At 41.4% G+C, this 18,342-nt stretch overlaps 2 protein-coding genes across 2 annotated transcripts; both read right to left on the bottom strand.

Moving 5' to 3' along the window:
- Positions 1 to 1,067: 1,067 nt before the first annotated feature.
- On the bottom strand, positions 1,068 to 10,273 carry psma1 (proteasome 20S subunit alpha 1). The gene is made up of 10 exons (XM_039670286.2): positions 10,137 to 10,273; positions 9,139 to 9,183; positions 8,134 to 8,235; positions 6,737 to 6,840; positions 4,492 to 4,580; positions 2,632 to 2,702; positions 2,413 to 2,542; positions 2,230 to 2,309; positions 2,044 to 2,148; positions 1,068 to 1,245 (listed from the first exon to the last, which is right to left on the bottom strand). Exons 1-10 carry the CDS (start codon positions 10,137 to 10,139, stop codon positions 1,186 to 1,188), a joined length of 789 nt encoding a protein of 262 aa, XP_039526220.1. The 5' UTR covers positions 10,140 to 10,273; the 3' UTR covers positions 1,068 to 1,185.
- A 4,891-nt stretch (positions 10,274 to 15,164) lies between these two features.
- LOC148964934 (mas-related G protein-coupled receptor member X1-like) lies at positions 15,165 to 16,837 on the bottom strand. Its single transcript, XM_089127680.1, has one exon. It carries the CDS (start codon positions 16,818 to 16,820, stop codon positions 15,852 to 15,854), a length of 969 nt encoding a protein of 322 aa, XP_088983806.1. The 5' UTR covers positions 16,821 to 16,837; the 3' UTR covers positions 15,165 to 15,851.
- Positions 16,838 to 18,342: the final 1,505 nt, after the last annotated feature.

The raw sequence follows: 18,342 nt of genomic DNA on the forward strand, positions 1-18,342 counted from the left end.
TCATTGTACACATGATGAATGCGGACCGACCTGTAGGCAACTATATCTGGTATATATGATGAAGAGACATATGGTGCGTTCTATTATTCATCCGTCTCGGAGATCCGATTCGGACGACAGACGTTGCCTAGCAACACGCCCCCTTTCCTCGGATTTTTCCTCTCGGACGTCGGACAACCGTGAGGACACCGAGAAAGAATTCCGTTTCGGAATTCAAGATGGCTGCGCCCTGTGACTTGTAAGAATGAATTGTTTTTGAACCGCTTTGGTATTTTAAATGACGGTTATAATCACTCGTATTACTGCGTCCCCTGTAGGTATGGGAATCGGTTGTTGTGAGTGCAATTACTGACGTTGCTAGCGTTGCTAACAGAAGATTAACATGAAAAACATTAATAAAGTGAACATTTTCAAGTTCAAATGGCTGCGTTTTAATAAGGTGTAGTCATAATATTTTTTCGTTTTAATGTAAGTGCCTGGTACTCGGCCAGCGCTACCATTATAACAGCTTTCCAGGTGGCGTCCATTTTTTTCTCCGACTCGGATGCGTAAAACAAATAGAACGCTTGAAGTGTGGACGTGACGTCAAATCCGAGGTCCGAGACGGTTCGTTGGGTATAATAGAACGCACCATGAGCTCTGCCTCGGCAGCCTTCGAGCGGACGATCCCTGATCTTCACTCAGAATAAGATCCTCTTCTCTGATGATGTGGGCGGGGCAACCTGTCAGTCACAGGAGATCAGCCACAACCATCCAATCAGCTCCTCACAGACACAGTCAAGCCCCGCCCACATGTCGCTCCTGAAGCGCTCGACTCTTTCGTGACGGTAAATGTTGCTGTGATCATGTGACCTCTACATCAGAGTCAGTGTTCCTGAACTCCTGAAACGCCTCCACTGCCGTCTCCAGTGTCTTCCAGGAACACGTGCAAATAATTCATACGCTAACGGATCGCGCGGAGCTCATGTGGAAACGTGAATGGAGCCGTTTCTGCTAAAGGAACTGTGATGATGTCAGGCTGGTGATGGAGATCTGATATACAGTCACACACACACACACACACACACTCAGAAAGAAACAAGAACAGTTTTATTCCTCTAACACTCACAGATAGAAAATGAAGGTTTCATTGTGTAATGTGTGACGAGTACAGATGATCTGGGGTCAGCAGTGCAGGAGTGTGTGTTAGTGCTCCATGGGTTCCTCAGGCACAGCTGGAGCCGCTTCGTCCGCCGGCGGGCCCACCTGCGACACACACACACACACACACACACACACCATCAGGCACTGCAGGAACCCCTGTGCAGGACAGGACTCACACACACACACACACACACACTCACACTCACACACACACTCACACACACACACTCACACACACACACACACACACACACACACACACACACACACACACACACACACACACACACCATCAGGCACTGCAGGAACCCCTGTGCAGGACAGGACTCACACACACACACACTCACACACACACACACACACACACACACACACACACACCATCAGGCACTGCAGGAACCCCTGTGCAGGACAGGACTCACACACACACACACACACACACACACTCACACTCACACACACACTCACACACACACACACTCACACACACACCATCAGGCACTGCAGGAACCCCTGTGCAGGACAGGACTCCCACACACACACACACACACACACACACTCACACTCACACACACACTCACACACACACACACTCACACACACACCATCAGGCACTGCAGGAACCCCTGTGCAGGACAGGACTCACACACACACACACTCACACACACACACACACACACACACACACACACACACCATCAGGCACTGCAGGAACCCCTGTGCAGGACAGGACTCCCACACACACACACACACACACACACACTCACACTCACACACACACTCACACACACACACACTCACACACACACCATCAGGCACTGCAGGAACCCCTGTGCAGGACAGGACTCACACACACACACACTCACACACACACACACACACACACACACACACACTCACCCGTCTCTGCGGCCGCTCCTCCAGGCCCTCCAGGAAGCGCGACACCTCGTCGTCATCATAGATGGTGAACTCCAACCCCTGACCCACGATCCCGATCGACACGTTCTGCAGGAGTGAACACATCAGGAGCTGCTCTGTGTGTGTGTGTGTGTGTGTGTGTGTGTGTGTGTGAGAGGAATATCAAACCTTGGTGGTCAGATCCTGTTCAGCAGGAAGCGTCTCTCTCAGCGCCCGCAGGCCGTGCTGCACCAGATCGTTCAGGTTACCTGCGCACACACACACACACACACACACACACACACACACACACACTCAGATCAGATCACGGAGCATTAGTAAACACCAGGCCTGTGTGTGTGTGAGACGTACAGTCCAGGAAGGCCTCCATGTGGCGCTCCAGGTAAGTGCGGGCCGACTGCGAGCGCGCGCCGATCGACATGGCCTTGCAGTCGAAGTAGTTGGCAGACGGACACGTCTGGAAGATGTGCGGACCCATGTCCTGCTCACACACACACACACACAGCTCATCAGATACAGCGCTCAACACACACACACACACACACACTCACAGCCGTCTCCGGTACTCACATCATATCCTGCGATGAGCAGCCCGACTCCGTAGGGGCGTCTGCCGTAGCGCTGCGTGGGGATCTGCGTCTCTGACACGCGCTCAGGAAACACACACTCATCATGACATCACTACATGACCAATCAGCGCTCCAACACACACACACACACACTCAGCGTAATGATTATCAGTGTGAACAGCAGAGTGAGGCCGTCTGAACACTTCAATAGTGTTGGTCGCGTTGTGTGTGTGTGTGTGTGTGTGTGTGTGTGTGTGTGGGGCTGCAGAGATTAAGTGTATGATGCTGACTCATCATCTCCAGGGTTCCTGCACTCTCTACAGCCAACTTGAAGAAATATAAATGAGCACCGTTCATTAGGTATGGGTCAGGTATGATGATTAGATGATATTGTCCTGATTGTGTGTGTGAGACAGAAATTAATATTTTAATTAACGGAGTTTTTTTTTTATTAAATATTACAATTTGAACTGATTTTTAATTTTAATGTTTTAATAAAAAGGTACTTTAAATATGAAACTAAAACCGCCAGTAGGTGGCACAAAACACTGTCTTAATAAACGAGTCCATATAACTGATTTGTTCAAAACGGCTGATTCACTCAGGAAAGAATCAAATGATTCGTTCAAACCAGTAGCACCTAACTGCAGTACACGAGATCCAGGGGGCGGAGTCGGATCAGATCTGATGGGTGGAGTTGGGTAAGTTTGGGTCTATGTAAGGTGGGAGCCAAGAGTTGGATCTGGATCCGGATCCGACTCCTCCCTGTGGATTTCATGTTCTGCAGTGAGAACCATCTCATTCAAACGGCTGATTCACTCAGGAAAGAATCAAATGATTCGTTCAAACTGCTGATTCACTTAGGAAGGATCAAATGATTTGTTCAAATGGCTGATTCACTCAGGAAAGAATCAAATGATTCGTTCAAACTGCTGATTCACTTAGGAAGGATCAAATGATTCGTTCAAACGGCTGATTCACTAAGGAAAGAATCAAAAGATTCGTTCAGTGTGGATTTTAGTCGAAAGGGAAAACAAACAATATTGTGTGTAAAAAGTAATGAACTAACTTAGTTCTCATTTAACTGCTGTATAACAAATATCACAGCTGCAATTGAGCACGGAGAAACGGCACTCTTGCTGATGTGATATTATAATATAAGAACATAATTCGATATAAATATAAGACTCATAACTGACACATCACGCAGTGACAGAACAATAACACCTACACTAATTAGATAGTTTTCATCTGGAAAACATTTAGATACGTCTGTAAGACCTTTCGTAAGTAAAAATGAGACTCTATAGGCCTTTTCTGTCGATATATTTGATCAACAGGGATGTGCAGAAACGCTGGACGATTCACACCGATCACATCATCGAGAACATTCATGTCTGTAGGAATCTTTCTATAGATGTATTTCTCATGTCTGAGAGGAAAGTATACTCTGGGTTTCGGTTCATTTACGGCAGAAAGCACCACTGTTCTACAAACGCACAGTTTTATTGGTTTCCTAAATAAAGTAGACCCTCTACAGTTCTCATTTCTCTTCTCTGTACCGCGAGTTGCATGCGGTGATGTGTGTGTCATCCACACACACCAGGATATGCAGCTGATAATTAGCCTAGCATTAGAGCGAGCGCGCTAGTAAAGCTGTGAGATAAGACATATATGATGTTCATAAATGATAGATGTGTGGATTCCTGCTGCTAATGATCTGTTCGTTACAGCCGGCCGGACTCCATCACTCTTTACAGTTTCTAACCTCATGACTAATTTTGGCTGACCTAGCCGGCTAACGGTTAGTGGACTATTAGCGGACAGCCCCACACATGATGAACACGTGATGAAAGGATACTGCTCCCGATGAGCGACACCAGTCTGGACACGGGCAGAGGCCTGTCGAACACAAACCTGGAGTCCAGACACTCCTGACGCATGAAGTTACTACACACACACACACACACACACACACACAGAGAGAGAGAGAGAGAGAACACACTCAATACACCGCCTGACCGACACGTCCCCACTGCTGCTCATTTCCTGCAGGCTGTATAGAGGTTATGCGCGTGACGTCACCGTCGGCCGGAGCGCTGCAGTTCCTCACAGTGAGTGGCAAAAGGACTGAGCGGCTGTATGTGTGTTCAGCGTGAATGAACAAACACAACACACACATAAAGTGGGAAAGAGCTTTGCGATTGACTGTAGGCCTACAACTAGATTTGACAAAACATCCGAGGTATATTTGTACAGACTGCTATGGAAAGAGGAGCAAATGGATCGAAACAACTGGACTCCAGTCAGCCAAAGGTGGATTTGAGTTATCATTTTGTGTCAATATGCTGAATTTAGCTGGAAAACCATACCCATATATTATACTATAACAGCTCATCAATTAAATATTTATCATTGCATATTCTGCATTATTGGATGTTTTTTTAATAAACACTGACCAAAAAACGTATAAAGTTTTAGGGCTGGACGATATGATATATAACACTGATATAAGTGATCACCAGGATTTAGACCTACCTATATTATATTTATATACAGCATTCACGGACAAATTTGCTTTATGTTTAGGTCTTGCTTTTACTTCCCCGGTGTCGAAATCAGGCAAACATAAATGTCAGGCAACACGATTCCCGGCTGCATGTCAATATCCATGGATCGCTGGATCTTTAGTAAGTTGTAAGGAACACTATATTGAGTCCAACATTTAGTTTAAATTGATAAAATTGTTTGATTTAGTCGCATTTCCGCAGTTTCCCCCTATTGAATCCAGTCACGCAGCAGATCTTTTGCCACTCGGTCAGGCTGAGGGGGGGGTGTCACGTGTCAATGCATTCCCTCTATAGACCCGCAATAAACATGATCAGCAATGAGGGGTGAATCATTAGGATTACAGCTGTATATTTACTGCACACACACACACACACACACACACACACACACACACACACTCAGTACAGGTGTACGTCTGGACTATTTCTAATGTGTGTTATATGATCATAAATACAGTAAAGTGGAATTTATGATTATATATAATATATTTATTTATTTATGATTGAATAAATGCAGCTTTGCCGGAGAAGACTCTTTGAAAACATTTAAAATCGTAATGAGCCAAACGTTTGTCTGGTACTGTACACATGTCCTCTTTCCCATCGGTGGCTGAATCCAAACTGATCATCACTCATAACTCACTACTCATAACTCACTACTCATAACTCACTACTCATAACTCACTACTCATAACTCACTACTCACAACTCACTACTCACTACTCATCACTCACTACTCACAACTCACTACTCACAACTCACTACTCGTAACTCACTACTCATAACTCACTACTCATAACTCACTACTCATAACTCACTACTCATCACTCACTACTCATAACTCACTACTCATAACTCACTACTCATAACTCACTACTCATAACTCACTACTCGTAACTCACTACTCGTAACTCACTACTCACAACTCACTACTCATCACTCACTACTCACTACTCATAACTCACTACTCGTAACTCACTACTCATAACTCACTACTCGTAACCCACTACTCACTACTCACAACTCACTACTCGTAACTCACTACTCGTAACTCACTACTCACTACTCATAACTCACTACTCGTAACTCACTACTCATAACTCACTACTCGTAACTCACTACTCGTAACTCACTACTCGTAACTCACTACTCACAACTCACTACTCGTAACTCACTACTCATCACTCACTACTCATCACTCACTACTCTTAACTCATCACTCACTACTCACTAATCATAACTCACTACTCATAACTCACTACTCATCACTCACTACTCATAACTCATAACTCACTACTCACAACTCATAACTAACAACTCATAACTAACAACTCACTACTCATAACTCACTACTCATCACTTATAACTCACTACTCATCACTCATAACCCTTTACTCATCACTCACTACTTGTAACCCATAACTAACAACTCACTACTCACAACTCACTCACTACTCACTCACTACTCACTCACTACTCATAACTCAAGGCTGTGCATGTGTGTGTCCTGTGGTCAGGCTAGCAGCGCTGAGTTACCAGAGGAGTCTGGCGTCGGCCGTCAGTCCGGCGATGGAGATGCCCACGTGACTGTCCACATGCAGGATCTTCTTCTGATGAGCGGCCAGCTCAGACTGAGCTCTCTGCACACACACACACACACACACACACACACACACACACAGGGTCACTGGAGCTAGCAGCTCTGACGGGTGTCGAGCGCTAGAGATGTATTCATCACAGCGTGAGTATGTGTGTGTGTGTTTGTAGTGTTTGACTGCAACCATTTTTTGAGAATGTTAGGGTTAAAGGGGTCATGAACTGGCATTTAAATGTTATTATATTGTTGTCTGAGGTCAATTTATGACGTTCGCTTGGTTTTTACATTCAAAAACATCAAAATGAACCAGTAATAGGCTATTTTCTACCCTAGTTTTGAGGATAGCTGAAAACGCTGGGTTTTATGGGCGTGTCGCACTGAAGACTTGGAAGTAAACGCCCACTGCTGTGAGTGGACAACAGTTTTGCATATTATAATGAGTTTCGACTCACTCGTCGATGCACGTGGGGGAAATTGTTTTGAAAACGTCCAATGTTGTCAAATGGCGACGGGAATGATTGGCCCGTACATGTTGGACCCAGAGTCCGTGTGTTGCACCATTCCTGTCAGATCCAGTATAGACGGCACAGCACCGTTCGTTACTCTTAATCGCTCTGCAAATCTAGTCTTGTTTACCGGACAATCCTCAGTGAAATGAAGCGAACAGACGACGATGTTTTACCTCATCAGCTGGAACGTCATTAAAAATATTGAAGGAAGCGTATGCAGCGACTGTCTTCTTCCACAACCAGGAAAAGGAAATGATGTAAACAGTGACACTGCTTTTAACAGTGAAACATCTGCGTCAGCGAATAACGACCGTCTAACACTTTAACATTAAATGCATACATCTGAATGTTTAATGATGTGTGTGAGAGTGTGTGTGTGCAACATGACATCATGAGTTTTGCGTAAACATACACGTCACTTTCGAGTCAAGTGGCGTGTTATTTCTATCCAAATTTGAGCTATCCGTGTGTATCCGCGTGTATGTCTACGCCATTAACATCCGAGTGATTCCACGTGTCCGTACACGCCGTCAAACGTCCACGCGGAACGAAGCAAAACGTAGATCTACATCTGGGGAGCGATGTTTTTTTTTCCTAGGATGGTAAGGGAACAGTCATAACTGCCATTAACCCCAGTGACGGTTAGGTTTAGGGACGGGGTTGAGGTAAGTCATATCTTTATATAACGTTAAGTCAACGGCGTTCATAAACACGCTGAAAGGCGATTATGCGTCTTGATAGCACGCCAAAAATGGAAATACGAATTGGCGTGTCATACACACACTACTTCATGACATCAGTCTGGTGTGTGTGAGAGAGAGATGTACCTTCAGCGCCACCAGCACAGCGTGAGTGTGTGACTTCAGGCCGACAGTGGCCGAGCCCTGCTTCACCGCCTCCATAGCGTACTCGATCTGATGGATGCGGCCCTGCACACACACACACACACACAGATCATCATCACACACTCACCTGAGGACTCCCCAGACATACACACACACACTAGATTATTGTAATTATTGAGATTTCCACAACACATGCACGAGAACTGAACTGAAGTAGTGTAAGGGGATCGCGGTTCTCGCGCATGCGTCGAGGAAATCTCTCGAATTCTCGTCTCAGGCCAACAAGGAAGAAGAGGAATAGTCGAATAATAGTCGTTATTTTTGTTTGTTTTTTCGCACAAAAAGTATTCTCGTCACTTGATAAACTTATAGTTGAGCCACTGTAGTCACATGGAATATTTAAACATTTTCTTCATTGACTTTCTGGGCCGTCAAGAGTCAGTCCTTTAGGAGCCAATGTGGTAGTTATACAGCTCTCAAATTTAATCAAAAATATCTTCATTTGTGTTCCCGAAGACGAACGAAGGTCTTACGGGGTTGATACAGCATGGGGGTGAGTAATTAATGACTTTTTGGGTGAACTAACCCTTTACTAAACAAACTCCAGCGAGTCCAAAACGCAGCCGCTCCAGTTCTTACCAGAACCAGGAAGTATGACCATATTAGCCCGGTTCTGCCTGCCTATTAAACATCATATATAAACATATATATTGGCTGCCTATTAAACATCATATACATTTTTAAATAATGCTGATTACTTATAAAGCACTAAATGGTTTATCTCCAGTACTTGAGCGAGCTCTTAACGCATTATAGTCCTTCACGTCTATCGCGATCTCCAAACTCCGGCCGGTTGATGATACCTAGAATATCTAAATCGACTGCAGGCGGGAGATCCTGTTCCTATAGGTCACTCACTCTGACCTAAGAACTCCACACACACACACACACACACACACACACACACACACACACACACACACTCACCTGAGGACTCCACACCGTCACGTCATTGTCATACTGGTTACGAAACTGAAAACACAAACATAATCATCAATCAGCATTGAATCTCATCGAGTGTGTGATCTACACCACACTACACACTCAACACAACACTACACACTACACAGTCAACACTGCACTAAACTCCTAGAGACGAGTGCACTTAGAGGACAGCACACTTGCACGGCTGTTTCTTCAGAACACTTCATAATAAAGTCAAATTAAGCACATCTTAAATCATTGTGTAGTAATAATCATTAGTCGAGCCTCACAGACACTCATGATTGTGTGCAGATTAACACACTACAGCGCTTCATCATCACTGCTAACATTACAAACATTATGAAGGTATTTCAGAAATAAGTGCTCTTCATAACACTATGTTAAAGTTCACTTCTTAGGGCATTTTTCAACATACACATAAACGGAAGAATAATAAAGTTTAAGAGAAAAACAAGCCCATTTTGAGGATTTTCACAAAGATTTTACTGTGATGAGTTTTTTAAATAGTAATACAGAGTAGAGGGAGTGTGAACATTAAGAACAGTACAATAAACGATTTTAATAACATGTATTATTTAAATAACACCCAGAATAGTTATGAAAGATTGTGATGTGAAACTATAGAGGAATAACGATGTTTAGTGAAAGCGAAAGCGCGCGGCCTCGTCCAACGACACACACACACACTATTAATCCGCTGAATAAACACACTGACACTGTTATACCCCTAAAACACACACGCATATTCACAAACACAAGTTCATTAACCAGTGATGATGATGTTTATCGTTTAATGTTCGGGTTTCTGCATCGGGAGCGCGAGCGCGTTCATTCCGCTTACTCATGCTCATCATTCACGCGCATACACTCACAATACACACAACCCAATCCCCTCAGAGGCTAAACTCGAACCCTGCTCCATACACTCCCCAGCAGAACACTAGCGACAACTTTAAGAGCAAAATAGGACAATTTCTCACCATATTTGCGACAAATCAGGAGACTATCCGCAGAGTTCGCGATGATACAGCTCGATTTGTTTTCCTGAGTCCTGCAGGCGGAAGTAATGGAGCCCCGAGCGCGTGTTGTCCCTGCAGCGCCCCTGCTGTCAGGAGACTGTACCGCAACACGACTCACAACAACAACAGCAGCAGGTTTCAGGCAATGTGAAGTCTTTAACAGAGCTGCGCGTTGGGACTCATGTTGCCGTAAGCGCATCATTCAGCGTTCGCTGTCTGCAGCACTCTATTGCTCTATTGGGGTCTTTCATAATCATATCATAAAAGGCTACTTTTGCGAAATGAAAGATTATTAATAGTATTTTTTTTGTTCTGTTCTGTCCTATCTATCATATGTTACTGCCTCATTAAACAGCTGTGCTATACATTTGTGCTATATATATATATATACAATCCCAATTCCATAAAAGTTGGGACACTGTACAAATTGTGAATAAAAACAGAATGCAATGATGTGGAAGTTTCAAATTTCAATATTATATTTAAAATACAACATAGATGACATATCAAATGTTGAAAGTGAGACATTTTGAATTGCCATGCCAAATATTGGCTCATTTTGGATTTCATGAGAGCTACAAATTCCAAAAAAGTTGGGACAGGTAGCAATAAGAGGCCAGAAAAGTTAAATGTACATATAAGGAACAGCTGGAGGACCAATTTGCAACTTATTAGGTCAATTGGCAACATGATTGGGTATAAAAAAGAGCCTCTCAGAGTGGCAGTGTCTCTCAGAAGTCGAGATGGGCAGAGGATCACCAATTCCCCCAATGCTGAGGCAAAAAATAGTGGAGCAATATCAGAAAGGAGTTTCTCAGAGAAAAATTGCAAAGAGTTTGAAGTTATCATCATCAACAGTGCATAATATCATCCAAAGATTCAGAGAATCTGGAACAATCTCTGTGCATAAGGGTCAAGGCTGGAAAACCATACTGAATGCCCGTGATCTTCGGGCCCTTAGACGGCACTGCATCACACACAGGAATGCTACTGTAATGGAAATCGCAACATGGGCTCAAGAATACTTCCAGAAAACATTGTCAGTGAACACAATCCACCGTGCCATTCACCGTTGCCGGCTAAAGCTCTATAGGTCAAAAAAGAAGCCATGTCTAAACGGGAACCAGAAGCGCAGGCGTTTTCTCTCATTTAAAGTGGACTCTAGCAAAGTGGAAAACTGTTCTGTGGTCAGACGAATCAAAATTTGAAGTTCTTTTTGGAAAACTGGGACGCCATGTCATCCGGACTAAAGAGGACAAGGACAACCCAAGTTGTTATCAGCACTCAGTTCAGAAGCCTGCATCTCTGATGGTATGGGGTTGCATGAGTGCGTGTGGCATGGGCAGCTTACACATCTGAAAAGGCACCATCAATGCTGAAAGGTATATCCAAGTTCTAGAACAACATATGCTCCCATCCAGACATTGTCTCTTTCAGGGAAGACCTTCTATTTTCCAACAAGACAATGCCAAACCACATACTGCATCAATTACAACATCATGGCTGCGTAGAAGAAGGATCCGGGTACTGAAATGGCCAGCCTGCAGTCCAGATCTTTCACCCATAGAAAACATTTGGCGCATCATAAAGAGGAAGATGCAACAAAGAAGACCTAAGACAGTTGAGCAGCTAGAAGCCTTTATTAGACAAGAATGGGACAACATTCCTATTCCTAAACTTGAGCAACTTGTCTCCTCAGTCCCCAGACGTTTGCAGACTGATATTAAAAGAAGAGGGGATGCCACACAGTGGTAAAAATGGCCTTGTCCCAACTTTTTTGAGATGTGTTGATGCCATGAAATTTAAAATCAACTTATGTTTCCCTTAAAATTATGCATTTTCTCAGTTTAAACATTCGATATGTCATCTATGTTGTATTCTAAATATAATATTGAAATTTGAAACTTCCACATCATTGCATTCTGTTTTTATTCACAATTTGTACAGTGTCCCAACTTTTATGGAATTCGGTTTGTATATATATATTGTTAATTTTATAGTAGACTATAAAATAATTGATCTTTTTGATTTGTATCTTGTTTTTCACGAATGTATATTACAACAATACAAAGAGCAATGTGTAATGTTTTACCAGATTTATTGCTACACAGGCTATTGTCTCTTATTTGTTCCCCACTATTTTTTTTCACAAAATTTTCTGATTTTATAAAATTATGAAATTTAAAATTAGCTACCCACTAATCTAGTTTATAATATAATTTTTGTCATAGGTTATGATCATATCAAGGAAGTTGTCTGTATTAAGTATAGATTGTGTTTAACTCACAAAAGAGTGATTATCAGTTCCACAAACAGTTATAGAAATTCTACTTGATTTTTTTTTTTTTGAGTCTTTTTTTATTTTTATTATTAGGCCTATTATTATTAGCTAACGCTACGGAGGCAATAATATTTTTGACTCATGGCTGAAGTTAAGTTTCTCCAGCTCTCCCCAGGTTGGCAAAAAATGCATCTCAAAATGCATCAGATTGATGGTTTAATATATGGAATATTTAAAATGTTACGGGGGAGCGTGCCCCCGGACCCCCTACAGGGGTAATATCCTTCTCACCGGTTTCATGCCTGCAGTTTATGGTCTGGTCAATCGCTGGAAAGGTCTGAGACTCCAGATTGTGTTTGGCGACGGTTTCGTGATGGAAGGGATTTTGTAACTTATATAGGCCTATTTGAGTTTAGTTTTCTCCTGTAATAGAGTTTGGCTGTGACCTGGTGGCTATTTGTGGTATTACACCTAAACAAAATCAGGAACACTTTGGTTTCATTAGTTAACAAGATCTAATAATGATCTGCACTTCCACAGCATTTATTAATCTTTAATATCAACATTTACTAATACTTTATTAAATTCACATGTTGTGTATACTAGTAACAATCAAAACCTTTCAGTTTTTACTATTTTTATTAAAGATCAACAAAGTAAGAAGTGTATTGTTTACGTGTAGTTCATACATTAATGTTAACAAATTAAACCTTATTTGTTGTTTCAAAGGAATTATGATGTGTGGGATTACTTCACATTTGTGAGACAACTTGGCTTTGATTTCACAGTCATTTTAAATGAAACATTGCTTCATATTTTATGCAAAATATATTATCTTCATTCCGGTACATTAGTTTTACAGTAAATGTAATCTTGGGTGCTTTCAGCAGTAATCTGCTGTGTCTGACCTACTGTTGGTCTCTTATACGGCGTTCCTGAAGCACATCCGTGTAATAGACGGATTTCAGCAAAATGGCCTTCTATAAGAGGTGAGGAGCATTTATGGGCACAAGTCGGGAACCGGCCTAACTTACATATTTCAAGGGTGCTGAGTCCAAAAAGAAATGGTCCCCGAGCAAAATTTGAGTTTTTTACCTTCTAATTCGGATATAAAAAATGGCCGCCAAATTGCCTGTCTTGCTCAGTCGTTGGACCATTTTTTTCTAGTTTTTTTGTAAGTAGGCAATCAAGATGAGGAAATAAAGTTTCTAGATCGATAGTCAAGGGTCAGAGCAAAGATATATTGGAGGCTCACTGCCTTTTTTATGTAAATATATTTGTAAAATACCAACTTTTTTATGTATATTTGCAAAATACCAACTTTTAAGGCGAGACACTAGGTGAATAGGGTAAGATTTTTAAATAATAGATATCACCATGAAACTTCCTCAGTTGATTACTTACACAAGTATATAAAAAATGTATTATAAGTTTTTAAAATGTGTATGTTTACGCAATTTAGGCATTATCTCATTAAATATGCACAATTTTGCATATATTTTCAGTAGATAAATCGGAACATATGAAAAAGCCAGATGCATATATATATATATATATATATATATATATATATATATATATATATATATATGAAGAGTTCAGATGCAAAAGCCTCTAAATGCCATTTGAAATTTTCTTCTAGAATGATCATTTTTATCAAGTTTGTATATTTAAGTTCAGTGATTTCACTTAAATGGCAATGATAATTACCTATTAATTGTTATTTACGTGAAATTAATGAACTTAAATATACAAGTTTGATAAAAATCATCATTAAAGAAGAAAATTTCAAATGGCATTTAGAGGCTTTTGCATCTGAACTCTTCATATATATATATATATATATATTCATTTTGTTTACAAGGCTTGGTGCTGAATCCTTTGGCAGTTGTTTGGCATTAATGGCTATACTATATAGTGGCAGACAACATGCAGTTGGCCTCCAGCGTGTCCGGGGTCTCCTCCCATGTACAGCTTTTATTGTGTGGATAATCATGCTTTGTGTGTATTGGTTTTTCCTTCAAATGCCAAAAAACAAAAAGAACTGTTAAATCAGATGCCTATGGTGTAATCACGGATTGTTATAAGGATTTTCCTTTTATGTATTGTTTTCCCCTCGTTGTTATTGCCACTGGATAAGTTTAAAAGGACAGTGGGAAGTGGAGCGCTCTGGAGGTGACCGGGGAAGAGGCGGCCATGTTTTAGCGGGCTCTTTGTGTGGGCTATGTGCACAAGCGTAGTTTCGAACTTCCGCTTTTGTCAGAAGTCGGCATATCAGTTTCCGGTCTATGACTTTCCTTTTGTCTATTATTATCTGCCCCAGACTTGCCCTCCATGACATATATATATATATATAGTGCATAACTGCTCCATACAGTGGCGATCGCTTGAAGGCTTTCGAGAGTCCCGATGCTGTGACTGAATGGATAAAACACGTAAAAGTGATTTATATTGAATCAGGGGAAATGTAGGTATTATAAATAAGACAAAAATTCAGATGTATGATTTAGTGGTAGTTTGCTCTGATTAGGTAGCGAGTTGTTAGCTAGCTAAGTGGCTAACAGCTGATAGCTTGCCAATCTCTTTAATTATCTATTAGATGTTTCTCTTTGTCCACACACACACACACACACACACAGAGAGAGACAGAAACACACACAGGAGAACTGAGAGATCTTTAATTATATTAATGATAGAAGAGAGAGAATACAGGACAGTCTCTGACTCCATATGTGACATATCAAACACTTCTATAAACACACAACAATATTACTAATAACTCTTCAGATTTACACGCAAGCTCTGGTTAATATTTCATATAAACTTAGATCTCTTCTGATATACTTTCTGCACTTTAAATCAAGTGTTTTTAGGGATAGTTCACCCGAAACTGTCCACTGACTTCTAATGTATGGACAAAAATATCACAATATTGTCTTTAATGTTCCACAGAAGAAAGAAAGTTATTCATCTTTTGATGGACATGATCATATGTACATTATGTCCGTTTTTGAGTGAATCATCTTTGTAATACATTAGTAATACATGAATAATAGCGTGAATAGTAGTTATTAGGTAAAAGAGTATAATGTAGATGCATTAGGAACACAAGCAAGACTACGAGCTGAAACTACTTGATGTTGTTGATCTGTCAGTCTATCGGGGGAATGAAGAGAGAATAAACCGTGCTTTATACAACCCTCCTCTCCATCGTATGATAAAGTCCTGCTGATCCAGAACGCCAGCAGAAGCATCAACACTACATCAACACATCTTTAATAAAACTCTGTTCACCGCATGTGTTTTATGAGCAATTGATGAATCAAGAGTTGTCTCTAATAAAGCTGAATGCCATAGAAAGGACGGGTGTGTGAGTGAACAGAATGGCATTGACTTCATGATGTTGAAACTGAAGTGCAGGTCCGTGAATGAGACGCAGGCTTTAGCACTGAAACACAGCAGGCAAACGCTGCACTACTGACTCCAGAGTGTTCGTCCCGTGTGTGTGTCGAATCCTGATGTGTGTCAGTTCTACAACAGCAGTGAACAGACTTCATTAACCCTCCGACATCAGGCCTGATGAACATGTACAGGACACAGTCAGCCAGCGGGTTCAGGAACAGGAGATATGAGGACAAACGCCAAAATATAACAAACAAATCATGGTCAATGTGAGCAAACTGAACTATAATGATCAGGATTGTGAAGGGGAGAATGAGGAAAGTGTAAGTCAGAAGCACCAGGAACAAACTGCCCAAAATCTTTTTGCGCTTTACAGAAGTAAGAGATATTGAGCGTGAAAGACCGCGACAAGTGCCGATAAAACACAGAATGATTATCGGGTAGGGGATTAAACAGGCGATCGATCGGGACAGAGGTCTAAACAGATAATCAAAGTTAAAGTCTGCAAAGATCAGAGGAACAAACCAGACGATCACAGAAATAACACAGCAGACTTTCAGTGAATGATGAGTTCTGTACCAGATAGGATGAGAAACCAGAAGATATCGTTCAAGAGCAACACATGCCATAAAATACAGACCCGCAATCAAACTATAATAATATGCATCATACAGATCAACATAAACCTCCCATGACCAGACGAATGTCCTCGTTAATCTACAAATGATCTGAATGAGATCTGACAGAATCAAATGAATAACAAACACTGGAGTGGAGCGCTGAGATTTGAGAAGAGCACACAACGCACACAGAGTTACGATCATGACTACAATCTCAATGCCGGCAATGGTCCTGATGATTACTGGTTCTGCAGCATAAAGTTTAATGCGAAACTCCCTCATCGGATCACTCCCTTCAACATAAACTTCACTTGATCCGTTGATGCTGGCGTTTTGTCCCATTGTTTAGGAAATCTTGACAGGCACTAAATAACAAACCAGTCATTAGTTTAAAAAAACATGCTTTCATTTACTATTGTAATCATATATTTATCTTTATTAAAACCAACAGGGAAAATAATGTGTTAATAATAACTCAATAATATATAATAATAACACATAAGTTGTTTTCTGTGTGATTGTTGAAAGTTTGCTCAGTTTGCTTGATATGTTGTTTAGAGGAGTGTGTGTAATGTTAGAAAGCTTGAAATACGTGAAATGTCAGATTAAAGTTTGTAAATCCTCCATGTGAACAATATGACAGAAGCAAGAATGCTGTTGTTGTGAATATTCAGTCCAGCACAGCTGCAAGTGTACAATGGTTTATTAAAGGAGGAATAAATCTTGAAGAACTTACATTACTGACAGGAGTGTGTGTTTGGTCTGCAGGTCAAAGCAGAAGTTTGTGGAATAACACACAGACTGACAGATGTTTCACAAGTTTCCACTGCCGTGTTTAAAGAGCTCTTCATTCACTGCACACACTGGAGAAACACACATCTTAAAGCTTGTTGATCTAACGGAGGAAATGCCTGAGATTACACACACACTATTTGACCCAACGTGTGAAACTGGAATGACCTTAAACACACAATGAACCAACAATGATAGAGTGAAAAACCAGTCTAACTTTCACTAATGGTTGGGCTCAACTACGACGACTGAAGTAATGTGAAAATGCTTTATATCTGATGCTGCTTTCACTCTTAAAGTTCACTAGCGTTTATTCATATCCTCAGTAAAAGAAGAAACCCATGAATGATGGCGAGAGAAAGCACAAATACTCTGATCTCTCTAAAATATTGGTTCTTCTGCTGCTCTGCAAGCCTGTTTTCTGTCAGAAATGTAAATCTGTGTTGCTGACTGACTGAAATCACACACAATGTTCATTAAAGGAAACTAGTTTCATAATCAACATTAACCTTTTGAAACGTGAACAGATTTGGTGAATCGTTCATCGGAGGGAAATAAATCTCTCGTTTCATTAAAATATCTCAGTTTTAATCTCATATCAAGCGCGTCTCCCCTGGAGTTCTTACTCGAGCCCGATCAGCCAATCAAAGAAAGAAAGGGCTGCACAACAGCCAATCAGAAAACAGCACTATTGTATCTGGGTAAGATTTAACGCAACAACCAATGAAAATAAAGCCTATCCTGGAATAGTTCCCGTGATTCTGCTACAACATCTCCCGATAGTTTCGTTCCCGCACAGAGGAAAGCACTGAGTCTCTCATCATCTCCTGTTTTAATCTTACAACTAACTCACAACTTGACTGACACACACAATCACAACTTGACTGCGGTTAGAGAATGATTCCCAGATAGTTATCATCAGTTTATCACGAGTGTGTGTAAATTAGCCAACAGTTTTACAGCCTGTTCACTGACAACACCTGCTCAGAACAAGTAGTCTAGGCTAGTCATATTTACAGTATCACACAATGACTGACACACTGTCATGAAACACCCATTCCTGCGACCCCTA

The sequence above is a fragment of the Pimephales promelas genome, chromosome 25 (assembly GCF_988280905.1).
Source record: "Pimephales promelas chromosome 25, fPimPro1.hap1.1, whole genome shotgun sequence".
Lineage (NCBI taxonomy): Eukaryota > Metazoa > Chordata > Actinopteri > Cypriniformes > Leuciscidae > Pimephales > Pimephales promelas.